Here is a 15,479-nt window from a genome sequence, read left to right on the forward strand (position 1 = left end):
GACCCAACGCAGCCAAAAATAAATATATTAATTAATTAATTTTAAAAAAAAGATAACATTCCTTCATGATCTTGTAAGGGGCCACAATGACCTCCACTTTGTACTCACAGATCTGGATTGTGCAAACTATCTATGTCATTTAATGTACAGCCTTCTGTCTCAAAAACCTATATAATTGTGTTTTGACCTTTAAGGGCAGAACAGTCCTCAGAGCTTGCTGAGGTTAAAATCCTGGGTTAAAATCCTCTATTTGACTCGAATAAAGTTTTCCATTTCTTTCTTAGATGGATTAATTTTTTGTCGACAGTAAAGAACGTTAAAGAAACAATACCTGGTAGAATTCATTTCAGAAGAGTCTCTCCAAAGTAATACAGAGCATCAGACAGAAAAAATTCCACTTATTACCAGAGGAGGCAGCGCTTGTCAAACACCTGAACTATCCTGGGACAAACAACTTCACCTCCCTGAATCTGTTTCCTCATCAGTAAAATGAGGAAAATTGTAACTACTTCTCAGAGTTTTAACAAAAATTAAATGCAATGATGCTACTGAAGGGACTACCAAAGGCTTCGCACATGCTAAGAGTTCTGCTCTTCCATCTCTACCTGCACCATTCCCTGCCAGCACTCACAATTATATTCTTAGACATAATGCGAGTCAACACAGAACCTCTAATCTTCACATCCCCACTCAGAGCACACACTACAAAGCTATGGAGATTTGGTCACTATTCCCTGAAAACACCATTGCACTCGACATCTTCATCCCCTCCACCCGCAATCTGTATTTATGATATTAGCTCTACCATGTGAGCTCACATAACCCACCCTTGGAAAACCTAACAGATATCTTTGTGGAACTTCCCTGGTGGTGCAGTGGTTAGGACTCCAAGCTCCCAATGCAGGGGGCCCAGGCTCGATCCCTGCTCAGGGAACTAGATGCCCCATGCATGCCACAACCAAGAGTTCGCATGCCGCAACTAAGGAGCCCACGAGCCGCAACTAAAGGAGGCTGCCTGCCACAACTAAGACCCGGCACAACCAAAATAAATAAACAAATAAATAAATAAAATATTTTTTAAAATGTCTTTGTGATGACAATGAAGTTGAATTGCACTGGCTACCCCTGGACCACCAGGGAGAAGGAGCTTGTTAGGAAAAGCACATTATACTAAGTCACCTTGCGATAAGGGTGCAGCAGGCAAAGAAACTCCTTGTATCACCAACTAACCATAAACTCTGAGCTGAACATCAGGCATGCACTGGTTTCCCCATGTCCTAATGTTCAGCTGAGATTCAACTTTGTGAGAAAATCAAAGGAGAATAAACGCCAGAACAGAAGTAGTTGGTATGTGTGCATATTTCTTCCCTCAACTGTACTTTTAAATTCTATAGCATGTTATAAAAGAAAAAAAAGAATTTATATAGTCATTCTAGTTTATAAATAATGGTAGTAAGGACCAAAAATTAAGGTCCATGAGGCAGGAATCTGTACTGTCTAATTCACTGCCACATCCACAGTGGTTTACAACAGTGCCTAGCATGTATGGCACTAGGTATTTGTTAAATTAACTCACAGGATCAACAAGTACAAACAGAAATACATACTTTCAATGGGAAGTGAAGTCATTTACTTGGGAAAGCATATAACTGAAATCTTTTCCCCAAAAGAGGGTGGTTCCCAAAAAAGCAACTGCATTAAGGAGGCATTTACATTTATTCTTTTGTCACCACCCAGCTTTAAAATAAAATTGAGTAATTTTCAAAAGAAAATTTCCCTGTCTTAAACTAATATAACCAGAATACCTTTCTGGCCGTAAATTTAATTATATTGTACTTGAGTTGTAATAAGAACACTCTTGAAAGTAAAAGCCAGAGGCATATGAAAATGAATTCTAGGAATTCATGTACCTGGAATCCTAGGTATGGAGTCCAATAAGTTCATGAACAAGTTAGTTAATATCTCTGAAATACGTCATAGGTTTACTCTGTGAATAAAATTAGACAACATACACAAAGTACTCAGTGCAAAGACCAAGTAGGAAACCACCAAAGTAATTCAAGTGAGAGGTGGTTAGAAGCTAAAGTAGGACAAAAGACCACTTCCCCTGAGATTCTAACAATCAAAGCAAATATTTTAAAAGACGCAAAGCCCCACATACATGTCCCTTACAATAAGGATTCACTAGATGTTAGTTTATCTATCCCTCTTTTTCAAAACCTTGAATGAAACTGTCCAATTATAAGATTGTCTAGCAAGAATAATATAGACTAATATCTGTATAAAAGGAAGAATAATAGGTATAATCATTAATTAGGAACAAACAAATTGGGAGCAAGGCATTAAGGCCACAGAGACTAAGGCAAGCAATGGCATCAAATAAAGAAAAAAAGTAAACACTGTGGTGAAAGCATAAGGACAATAATCTTGGGCTTCCCTGGTGGCGCAGTGGCTGAGAATCTGCCTGCCAATGCAGGGGACACAGGTTTGAGCCCTGGTCTGGGAAGATCCCACATGCCGCGGAGCAACTAGGCCCGTGAGCCACAACTACTGAGCCTGCGCGTCTGGAGCCTGTGCTCCGCAACGAGAGGCTGCGATAGTGAGAGGCCCACGCACCGCGATGAAGAGTGGCCCCCGCTTGCCGCAACTAGAGAAAGCCCTCGCACAGAAACGAAGACCCCACACAGCCAAAAATAAATAAATAAATAAATTTATTAAAAAAAAAATAAGGACAATAATTTTAAAAAAAGCAGCTTGGAACCAAACTATGGAGAAGCTTGAACACAAATTACCTTAATTCTATAAACAATGGGAAAAAAATCAATATATATTTTAGAGTAAAAAACGGAAAGGATTAGACTACACTTTAGAAAGATGATTCTGCCAACAATATAAAATGGAATAAAAGGCAAACAGGACTGGAGGTGGGGTGACCAATTGTACAGTGGCAGTCAACACTCAATTTTTTACCATTACAGGGGGGAAAAAAGGCAAAGTCCTGTGCACAACAGACACCACATGAGCCTGCATTTTCATTTTACAGAATCGTGGTTAAAAATAATTTAAGTCTAAATACAGTGAGGAATCTTGGATTGAATCCAAGAATAGGAGAGGATAATAGTGGAAAAGCTTGTGAAATCCAAATAAGTTTGTGCTTTAGTACAAAGTACCAAGCTTAATTTCTCAGTTTTGAGAAATGGTCTATGATCATGTAAGTTATTAACCTAAGAGGAAGGTGGGTGAATGATATACAAGAACGCTCTGTAATATTTTTAGATTTACAGAAGAATTGCCAAATTTTCTCAAGATAAATTTTTCTTGAAAAACAACAAATCATCTGCCCACTACAAAAAAAAGAAAGAAAGAAAGAAAGAAAAACGCCTCTATGTAGGTAAAGTGTCAAACTCAAAGGACGCAACTCTGAGTAGGGCCCCAAAGAAGTGTTTAGGAATTGAAGGCAAGAAAGAAGGGAAGGAGGGTAGCCATCACACTCTAAGTTTAATAATCCCTTAAGTGTCTGAACTATCTGGAATTATCTATAGCCCATAAAATGGCTTCTGAGATTCATGAGCCCCCTAAAATTTTATGAGAATATCTATGTGTATTTTTCTGAAGTTTTGTAGAACACTTAAGAATCAGTAATTAGATATAAAAAACAGACAATCCAAACTAACAGAAAATAGAACTATTGGGAATTCCCTGGAGGTCCAGTGGTTGGGACTCCGCACTTTCACTGCCATGGGCCAGGGTTCGATCCCTGGTCAGGGAACTAAGATCCTGCAAGCCGCATGGCGTGGCCAAAAACAGAAAAAGAAAAAAGAAAACAGAACTAAGTATAACTTTCTAACATTGATATGACAAATCTCAAGTTAAAAAAAAAGATAGGTTCAACATATAAAAAAATGCAAACAAAACTACAATCTAAATATAAAGGAAAAATACTGAAAACATAGTTTCAATGAAAATGGCATAGAATTAATATTTATTGATTTCATACAAATTTATAAGAAAACTATAAACAACCCCAACAGAGTAAAAGTAGAGTAAGGATAGACAATTCACTGAAAATAAAACAGAGATTACACAATAGACCACCACCTAACAAGCAGAAAGGCCAGCCAATCTATAAAATCAAACTTTCTTGAGCCCATCACAGAGCTGAGGTCCTAAAGCAGTAACATGAGCTGCTTCCAAAGAGTGACAAGTCCCACCAAGAAAAGCCAAGACACATGAATTATCTCCCTTTAGTAAAGCCTGGGAGGAAGAGATGGCTGCAAGAAAAGCAGGAAGAAGAAAACAGCTGTGAAGTTTTGCAAATTCTTCAAGGCTGAGTGTGGACTAGTGTGACAGGTTAGCATCACTGGGAAGCCAGACACGAGGAGCTCTGCGCTCACTCACAAGCAGGCCTACAAGAGGTGTGCAGAAGGAACATGAGGGGCAGGTCTGGGGACCAGAGAGAGCGCTCCCTCGGTGGTGCACAAGCACAAAGCTCCGCCCACTCCCTGCAACACTGTCTCATCCAAAACAAAAGCCTCAGGCTGATGGGGGAGGGCAGGAAACCGCTCCCCACCCCACCCCTAGCCTCCCAGGGTCTGCTGTTTTGGGGGACGGGTAGAAGCAAGTATGGTCTGCCAAAAGGAGGTGGAAGAAACTCTCTTGGCCCGGGATCCTGAACCGATACAAACCAGGGATCTGCACGTGAGGAGCAGAAAACTCACCCTCCAAGACCTCCCAGGTTCAAAGAGAGGCTGGCTACCATGCAGGGAGGGTAAGCAACACTGAGAAAGACCCACTCCGAGATCCAGAAGCATAGGTCCTGCTTAAGACTGAAGCTGGACCAGCAGAACTGAAGACCACCACTGGTCCCCCATCATGAGCTTGGCACTAAGTAATAAGCAACAGTAGTTTACTGCTGGGAGAGAGGAGCAAGAGCCTGGAAGGGGACCCCTTCTGTGGTACAGGCATATAGGGAATGCTAAAAGCTGAGGATGGAGTAGAAACACTGCGGAAAACCCTCCAGCAGGCCAGATCCCACACTAAGCACGAGGAAACAAGCTCACCACTGGAGAAATGTGAAGCAGGTGGTGCACTAAGAATAACTATAGAATAAGGAAACCCTAACCCAGCCGAACTACTTATTAAACTAACTCAACTCACTACACTAACAGTGTGACAGAAGAAGCATAAATGCCCAAAGCATAAATATCACTTACCTCAATCTCTACTGTTCTTCCAGACACAACACCCAGCATTCAATAAAAAATTAGGACACATCAAAAAGAGCAAGAAAAAACACCCACTGTTAAGAAATACATCAAGATCCAGAAATGACCCAGAGGTTAGAACCATCAGACAGGCCTTTAAAATAATTAAAATTACTATGTTAAAACATCTAGTGCAAAAGTGGACAGCATGCCTAAAAAGATAAAGGATTTCAACAGAGAGATGTACACTTATATTAAAAACAAAAAAGATAGCCAAATGATGATAGAATTTTTTAATTATCAGAGTTTAAAATTTCTTCCTATGGGCAAATCAATATATTGGATACAGCTAAGGTATCAGTAACCTTGAAAATAAGTGAATAGAAATTAATAAAGCTGAAAAGTTAAGACAAAAAAGGGTGAAAGAACAGAGCATCTTTAGGCTGCGGGAAAATATTATATTGTCTAACATATGTGTAACTGTAGTCCCAGAAGGAGGAGGGAGAATAGGACAAGAGAAATATTTGAAGACATAATGGTCAAGAGTTTTCAAAAACCAATAAAAGAATAAACTACCAATCCAAGAAAGTAAAAGAACTCTAAACTGAAAGAAATCGACCTAAATATACTGAGAGACCTATAAACTTCATACTAAAACTGCTGAAAACCAAAAAGATTAAGAGAAAATGTTGAATTTAGGCAGAAAAAAAAAGAAACATTATAAAGAGAGGGGAAAAAAGAAAAGAATCACATCAGACTTTCATCAGAAACAATGCAAATGGGCTTCCTTGGTGGCGCAGTGGTTGAGAATCTGCCTGCTAATGCAGGGGACACGGGTTCGAGCCCTGGTCTGGGAAGATCCCACATGCCGCGGAGCAATTAGGCCCGTGAGCCACAATTACCGAGCCTGCGCTTCTGGAGCCTGTGCTCCGCAAGAAGAGAGGCCGTGATGGAGAGAGGCCCGTGCACCGTGATGAAGAGTGGCCCCCACTTGCCGCAACTAGAGAAAGCCCTCGCACAGAAACGAAGACCCAACACAGCCATAAATAAAAATAAATAAAAATAAACTACATTCCGTAAAAAAAAAAAAATGGAAGCAAAGAACATTGTAACTCCTTCTAGGAAGGAAAATTAAAAAAAAAAAAAAAAAAAGAAACAATGCAAACAAGAGGACCATGGAACAACACCTTTAAAGTACTAAAAGAAAAACACCTGCCAACCCAGAACTCTATGCCCAACAAACACATGAAAAGATGCTCATCATCACTAATTATTAGAAAAATACATATCAAAACTACAATGAGGTACCATCTCACACCAGTCGGAATGCCCTTTATTCAAAAGTCTACAAATAATAAACGCTGGAGAGGGTGTGGAGGAAAGGAACCCTCTTATGCTGTTGGTGGGAGTGTTAAGTTGGTGCAACCACTATGGAAAATAGTATAGAAGTTCCTCTAAAAACTAAAAATAGAGTTGCCATATGATCGAGCAATCCCACTCCTGGGCATACACCCAGACAAAACTATAATTCAAAAAGATACATGCACCCCAGTGTTCACAGCACCACTATCTGCAATAGCCAAGACATGGAAACAACCTAAATGTCCATCGACAGATGAATGGATAAACAAGATATGGTATATACATACAATGGAATATTACTCACCCATAAAAAGGAATGAAATAATGCCATTTGCAGCAACATGGATGGACCTAGAGATTATCATACTAAGCAAAGTTAAGTCCGAAAGAGAAAGACAAATACCACATTACATCACTTATATGTGGAATCTAAAATACGACACAAATGAACATATCTATGAAACAAAAACAGATTTACGGATATAGAGAACAGACTTGTGGTTGCCAAGGGGGAGGGGGTGGGGGAGGGAAGGACTGGGAGTTTGGGATTAGCAAATGCAAACTATTATATATAGGATGGATAAATAACAAGGTCCTATTGTATAGCACAGGGAACTATATTCAATATCCTGTGATAAACCATAATGGAAAAGAATATGAAAAAGAACATATATATGTATAACTGAATCACTTTGCTGTACAGCAGAAATTAAACACAACATTGTAAATCAACTATACTTCAATAAAATTTTTTAAAATGTATCCTATGCCCTCTCCCAAAAAATCCTTTAAAAATGAACAAACAGATGAGAAAGATCTGATATAAAGCCTTTCCAAACTCAGTCCTCTGTGCCTCCCAGTATGCTATGTATACACTGAAACTATGGTTTCTAGGACACTTTCTAGGAGTTATATACTCTAATTTCTGTTTCTATCACCTACAATGTAAATTCCTCAAGGACAGAAACACAGCTGGTTAAGCTCTGTAGTGCCAGTGCCCTAGAATGTGACTAACTACAGTAGCGGGCTTTTAACAGATATCGGATTGATGATGGATAATGAAAGAATGAATAATGAAGAGATGAGAGGGAAGCCAGAAGCAGAGCAATAGGACTAGCTCAAGAGCTCAGACGTTGGTTAATAGGAAACCTATTAACCAACGGAAAAATGAAGAAGAGCAGAAAAATGAAGTATGAAACCTTCTGGGATTAGGTCTCATTGACCTGTAGAGAGTACATCAATATATATGAAGAAAAACATCAGAGCAGGGCAGTTAGCAATTCATTTTATTTCTATTTATTCAGCTAAAATGCTTATGTAAGGGAAATAAATTAGGAAAGCAAGTCCTAGACTAATCATCTGGTAAACATTTTATAATATGGAAAAATTCAAAGGCTAAACATTCATACTATATTCAGATATAGGTAATTTTTATTTATAAGTTGTATACTTAGTATATCCAGTAAGAAATACTACATGAAAGAGTTTTATGGTAATAGGATTTTAAAAATCGAGAGTGGGTTCAGAAATCACAAGCCACAGTTAGGACAGAATGAGGAGCAATGATGCAATGCCGAATGTGTACCACCATATCAGGAGTTCCTGTGCAGCACTGAACAGCAAAGGTAGGGACCCCATGACTGGGGAGAAAGGAACTACTGACACCCACATGAAGGCCAGATCCTCTTCAGCTAAATGAACTGTGACCCTCCACTGGAAAAGGGGAAGTATGGAGAAAGGAGCAGAGAAGGGAAGAAAAATAACTTCTAAAAACTGAGATTAAACTAAACTCTGAGAGAATCATGCACCTAGTGGGCCTGAGTTCTGGATAGCATCAAAACTCTTTACGTTTCCATATGCTCAGGAACGAGACAAAGGTCCTTATGTCCTGGAACCTTCACCTCCCTAAAATTCAACCATAAGATGTCATCAAGTTATCACAGGGGAAATCTGGACACTCTGTAAATGTTTAGGAAAAGTTAAATACATTATGTAACTCAACTTAAAAATATACTGATGCCAAGTTGTAGAGCTGAATAACCAAGGATGAATTTCCTCTATAAGGTATTTTTGTGTTAAAATTACAGGTAAAATAAAAGATTGTTTGTCTCTCAAGCCTCCTGTGGTTTAGACTGACTGGAATATTTCACATGTGGTACATATATGGTGCCCCCCACAGCACCTAACACAGTGACGCACATGCACAGAAAACTGTCAGTGCTATAAAGAATTTAAAATGCATGTATTCAACAACACATTAAAAGGATCATACACCTTGATCAAGTGGGATTTATCCCAGGGATGCAAGGATGGTTCGATATCCACAAATCAGTCGATGTGATACGCCACATTACCAAGATGAAGAATAAAAATTATATGATCACCTGGATAGAGGCAGAAAAAGCTTCTGACAAAGTTCAACATCCATTTATGATAAAAACTCTCAACAAAGTGGGTATAGAGAGAACACACCTCAATATGATAAAGGCCATGTATGATAAGCCCACAGCTAACACCATACTCAATGGTTAAAGCATTTCCTCTAAGATCAGGAACAAGACAAAGTTGTCTACTCTCGCCATCTTTATTCAACATAGTATTGGAAGTCTTAGTCACAGCAATCAGACAAGAAAAATAAATAAAAGGCATCCAAACTGGAAAGGAAGAAGTAACAGTGTCACTGCAGATAACATGATACTCTACACAGAAAATCCTCAAGACACTACCAAAAACTACTATAGCTAATCAACGAATCTGGTAAAGTTGCAGGACACAAAATTAATATATAGAAATCTGTTGCATTTCTATACACTAACAATGAGCTATCAGAAAGAGAAATTAAGAAGATAATTCCATTTACGATCGCATCAAAGAGAATAAAACAGGAATAAATCTAACTAAGGAAGTAAAAGACTTCTTCTCAGAAAACTATAAGACACTGATGAAAGAAACTAAAGATGACACCAACATGCAAAGATATACCCTGGTCATGGACCGGAAGAGTTAATATTGCTAAAATGACCACACTACCCAAGGCAATCTACAAATTCACTTCAATTCCCAACAAAATACTAATGGTATTTTTTACAGAACTGGAACAAATAATTGTAAAATTTGTATGGAAACACAAAAGACCCCAAACAGCCAAAACAATCTTGAGAAAGAAGAACAAAGCTGGAGGTATCATGCTCCCTGATTTCAAACTACACTATAAAGCTACTGTCATCAAAACAGTATGGTACTGGTACAGAAACAGACACATAGATCAAAGGAACAGAATAGAGAGACCAGAAATGAACCCACATTTATATGGGCAATTAATCTATGACAAAGGAGCCAAGAATATACAATGGGAAAAAAGACAGCCTCTTCAATAAATGATGTTGGGAAAACTGGACAGCTACATGCAAAAGAATCAAACTGGGACTACTTTCTCACACCATATACAAAAATAAATTCAAAATGGGTTAAAGACTTAAATGTAAGACCTGAAACCATAAAACTTCTACAAGAAAACACAGGCAGTATGCTCTTTGGTCTTAATCATATTTTTTTTGGCTATGTCTCCTCAGGCAAGGGAAACAAATGCAAAAGTAAACAAATGGGACTACATCAAACTAAAAAGCTTTTGCACAGCAAAGGAAACTATCAACAAAACAAAAAGGCCACCTACTGAATGGGAGAAGATATTCACAAATGATATAGCTGATAAGGGGTTTATATCCAAAATATACAAAAAACTCACATAACTAACATCAAAAAAACCAAACAATCCGATTAAAAAATGGGCAGAGGATCTGAGGATCTGTTTTTCTAAAGAAGACATGCAGTTGGTGAACAAGCACATGAAAAGATGCTCAACATCACTAATGATCAGGGAAATACAAATCAAAACCACTATAGAGATAACGCCTCACACCTGTCAGAATGGCTATTAACAAAAACACAACAAATAACAAGTATCGTCGAGGATGTGTGGAAAAGGGAACCCTCATACACTATTGGTGGGAATATAAATTGGTGCAGCCACTATGGAAAACTGTATGGAGATTCCTCAAAAAATTAAAAATAGAACTATCATATGATCCAGCAATACCTCTCCTAGGTATTTATCCAAAGAAAATAAAAACACTAATTAGAAAAGCTATACACATCCCTATGCAGCATTATTTACAACAGCCAAGAAATGGATGCAACCCAAGTACCCATCAATAGATGAATGGATAAAGTTGTGGTATATGTATATAATGAAATATTACTCAGCCATAAAAGAGAATGAAATCTTGCCATTTATGACAATATGGATGGACCCATAGGATACTAAACTAAGTGAAATAAGTCAGACAGAGAAAGACAAATACTGTATGATTTCACTTTTATGTGGAATCTAAAGAACAAAACAAATGAACAAACTTAACAAAACAGAAACAGAGTTATTGATACAGAGAGCAAAAAGATTACCAGAAGAGAGGGGACTGGGGGATGAAGAAAGAAATAGGTGAGGGTGATTAAGAGGTACAAACTGGGCTTCCCTGGTGGCGCAGTGGTTGAGAATCTGCCTGCTAATGCAGAGGACACGGGTTCGAGCCCTGGTCTGGGAAGATCCCACATGCCGCGGAGCAACTAGGCCTGTGAGCCACAACTACTGAGCCTGCGTGTCTGGAGCTTGTGCTCCGCAACAAGAGAGGCCACAATAGTGAGAGGCCCGCGCACCGCGATGAAGAGTGGCCCCCGCTTGCTGCAACTAGAGAAAGCCCTCGCACAGAAATGAAGACCCAACATAGCAATCAATCAATCAATCAATCAATAAATCTTTAAAAAAAAAAAAACAAACTGAATGGGGCTTTTTTAAAAAAAAAAAAAAGAGAGGTACAAACTTATAGTTGTAAAATAAATGAGTCATGAGTATGAAATATACAGTGTGGGAAATACAGTTAATAACTAAGTAATATCTTTGTGGCAACGTAACTAGACTTATTATGGTAATCATTTTGAAGTGTATATAAAACATCAGTATGTTGTGTAACAGGAACTAACACAGTGTTATAAATTATACTTCAAAAACAAATGAACATACAAACAAACTCACAGAAAAAGAGATCAGATTTGTAGTTACCAGAGGCAGAGGGTTGGGGGAGAGGGAACTGGATGAAGGCAGTCAAAAGGTACAATCTTCCAGTTATAAGGTAAGTAAGTACTAGGGATGTAATGTACAACATTCTAAATATAATTAACACTGCTGTGTGTCATATATGAAAGTTCCTAAGAAAGTAAATCCTAAGAGTTCTTATCACACACACAAAAAAATGGTTTCTATTTCTTAAATTCTGTATCTATATGAGATGACCGATGTTCACTAAACTGTGATCATCATTTCGTGATGTACATAAGTCAGATCATTATGCTGTACACTGTCAACTTATACAATGCTGTATGTCAATTATATCTCAATAAAATTGGAAGGAAAAAAAAGAATATAAAATACAAATGTTACTCCATATTACCACCACCCTTTTTTTGGAGGGGGAATGTTATGAGATGGATATAATTATTCTCTGGGGATTCCCACTTGGACCTCCTCTTACCCGTTCCTGTAGAAGTTCCACAACCTGCTGGACACAGTCATTTACATCACAGGAGTCTGTTTTCAGCACCAATTCCGGGGCCTCTGGCTTTTCATATTCAGAATCAATCCCAGTGAAACCTATAAAAGGTAAAAGATAATAGAGGGAGTGGAAATTAAAATAGGTTTGTTTCCTCAGTGCAAGTCTCTGCTATGCTGAAGTTCATATTTATGCTGCCCCTTCTAAGTTACAGGGTTATAATATTGAAACTTCTTTCCTGGGAGAAGATTTCTAATTAAACTTTTGTTTCTTCTTTGAACACAAACAGTTGATCCTTCTTATTCGCAGTAGTTCTCTTCAATAAGTTGCCACACACACAAAATTAGTGAATACTGAACCACTGCTTCTAGGAGAAACGTGGGTTTGGCTTCCTGTGAGCCTCTAGTCACCAAATTTTTGTCAACCAATTAATATATTGTTTTATGAGTGTTTCTGTTTAAAGACACCTTATTTCATGTATAGTGCTGATTCATTAACACCGAACTCATGGCCAACAGCACCAGAACTCATGTCTGAACAAAGCTTACCTAACACATGTATTTTCTCCACAAGGCAGGTCAGTCTTCCTGCACTTGGGAACACTGGACAGTACTTCAGCACTGTGCCGGGGGGCCATTTTAAACAGCAAAATCACCAACAAAAAGAAAAAAAAAATAAAAGCAAAACACATGGCACTAAATAGGCCATCAAAAGGACACTTCTTTACAGTATGAGAGCTGAAACACAAAAGCCTTGTTCAACTTCAGCTGGGAATGTATATTCTGGGTGACTATAATTTTGCTGCTCTGTGTGTGTGTGTCTGCAAGTGAGAGCCAAAAAGCACTGTGGGTACATGGATGTGGGGTAACAAATAAATTTTTAGTGAGTAGGCACATTTGCAAATCTGGAATCTTCAAATAATGAAGATTGATGACATTTCTATCACCTTTCCTTTTTTCTGTTAAGTAAACGCCTACAGTGCCTGTGAAGAAACAGGAATGAATACCAAGTAATCCAGAGCATCGAATTTCTCCACAGGAACACAGGATATACTGCCTAAACCTTGGGCATAAAACCAAACTCGACAAGATTTTTTTTCCCTCTCAGTGCAAAAACCAATGCCAAGTCAATCTGTCCATTATATTCACCAGGATTATCTACAGCCGAATTGAAGCTCTGCAGGGTTCTTCTGCCATCACATTAAGTGTTCAGGCAAGACAGAGTAACTACTATTAGCTTAAGCAGAACGTAAGTAAGGAATCCTGTTATATCACCAAAAATGTTCCACAATCAAATGTAACCAATTTAGATATTAACCACTATTTAGATTCTCCCTATCTGTATATGTGCTACCGTGTAACTGCCAAGAAGAGAAAGAACACATGATGTTAACCACAGAATGGGCTGGTTGAGCTGAAGATATGCTATTCCTATCTTTCACATTATTCCATACCTAAGTCATTCGAGATCTGTCTGCCTTGGAATGCCAAGTCATTCTTGGGTTAGAATGGTCAACATGAATTTAAAATCATTACTAAAAAGCTTTAAAATAAACACTACAAGTCTACAGCCCATCTATTTCATTTTTTTTCTATTTCATGTTTTTAAGTATCACATCAAGTCCTGAACCCAAGAAGAAATTTTTGCATTACCAATATTCCTAACAGTATTAGTGGTGAGTCACAGTAAAATAGGTGGGGAAAAAACAAACCTGGTTATAACACTAGTTCTTAAGCTCTGATTCTCAAATGTAGCTACACGCTGGAATCACTGGGTCCCACCCTTAAGAGATTCTGATTTCAATGGTCTGGGGTACAGCCTTGGCACTAGATTTTTTAAATCCCACCAGATAATGCTTATGTGCAGCAAAGCTCGAGGATCACTGTGTTAGAAGACTTGGTTTAACATTTTAAAAACCCAGGAAGTCTCTTCCTAGTTAATTTAGGCCATAAGTGATTACAGTAAATGTATACTGTGAGAAAAACATTTATATTTAAGTAAATAATAACTACTTGAGTGTTACTCATGAAAATAATCTAGGTATTAGAGTAGCTGACACAGGCATATATTTACAGTTTAGTAAATGCCATATAAGGGCCTATAAAAGCCTGAAGTCTGCTGAATGTATGCAATCTCACCTGTCCCTGTAATGTTTACCATCAAGGCTCTGAAATAGCATTGGTAGGAAACTTTTTAAGCACCATTCTTACAATGAGTAAATGATTTTGAAAACTGTCCAGTCAGGAACTCTAGAACCATGGCAAACCTAAAATAAATAAACGTTGTGTACACACATGCACACAGGTATACATTAACCTAAGAACATTTTACCAATGTCTATTCAGAGGAATTAAGAAACACCTGGTAAACAAGTAAAACATAGAAAACTGAACTAATACAAGCACATTCCCAGATACAGAATGCAAACTGTAAGTGACTCAAGGTATTTTGGATTCAGTCTTATTATTCATCTTTGCATCCCCAGCACCAAATATAAACCTTGCAAATAGAAAGCATTGATCAAAGTGTTGAACATCCAATTTCCACTCCACCTTCTAATCCATTCGACAAGCATTTACTGTGTGTGTGTACCAAGTATTATGCTTTGGGCCATGCTCTGTGCTAAATTCTAAAAATACAAAAATGGTAAAGATGTTGTCCTGGCTCACAGGGTGCTTACTCCAGCTGAGCAAACAAATCTACCTCCCTCATCAATCCATCCTTGCAAAAACAACAAAACCAACTACAGTTAAAATAAGTAGAAGATTCAGACTTCAGGATCCTGGACACACTGTTCCGCTTCTCTCTGCAAATCTCTATTACAAAAAACAGAAGTGCACACTGGCGGTCAACAGAGAGAGGGTGACCTAGAAATTAAATGGATAAACTGTTTTCCCTCCTGTTGTCATATATTATTCAGGTCAGGCAGCCTATTCTCGCTGAGTCAAGAAAGTACAGGCTTAATGGGTGAAACTTGAGTCTCCATGATGGCAAGACTGGATACGAGCCCTGCCCAAGGAACCAGATTCACCACAGCCAGTGGAACTTGCCCCAACTGCTAATGGGCTCCCAGGTCCAAACAGAAAAGCCCAGGATAACAAGCATTTTCCTTCCTGTTCCACCTTTTCCTTTCTAGGGCCAGAAGTTGGTGCCAAAATCTACACTTCATAGAGCTCCTGGGAGCTCCTGATAGTCTGAGGCTATCACACTCCCTGCTGGGAAGGCAAACAAAAGTTAGGGGCATGAATTGATCCCAAACAATGCTGAACCTATCTTTGATTTTTCTTATGCTGGCATGCCCTCTTTAACT

At 38.4% G+C, this 15,479-nt stretch overlaps 1 protein-coding gene across 3 annotated transcripts in view; it reads right to left on the reverse strand.

The window, feature by feature from the left end:
* PAPSS1 (3'-phosphoadenosine 5'-phosphosulfate synthase 1) overlaps nucleotides 1-15,479 on the reverse strand; it is a 111,098-nt gene that overhangs the window by 63,857 nt on the left and 31,762 nt on the right. For all 3 annotated transcript variants that reach the window (XM_007191000.2, XM_057547015.1, XM_057547016.1), the window contains one exon: nucleotides 12,152-12,270. In XM_007191000.2, coding sequence (XP_007191062.2) covers nucleotides 12,152-12,270 — 119 coding nt within the window. The remainder of the gene's footprint in view (nucleotides 1-12,151; nucleotides 12,271-15,479) is intronic.

Source organism: Balaenoptera acutorostrata, chromosome 5 (genome assembly GCF_949987535.1).
Source record: "Balaenoptera acutorostrata chromosome 5, mBalAcu1.1, whole genome shotgun sequence".
NCBI lineage: Eukaryota > Metazoa > Chordata > Mammalia > Artiodactyla > Balaenopteridae > Balaenoptera > Balaenoptera acutorostrata.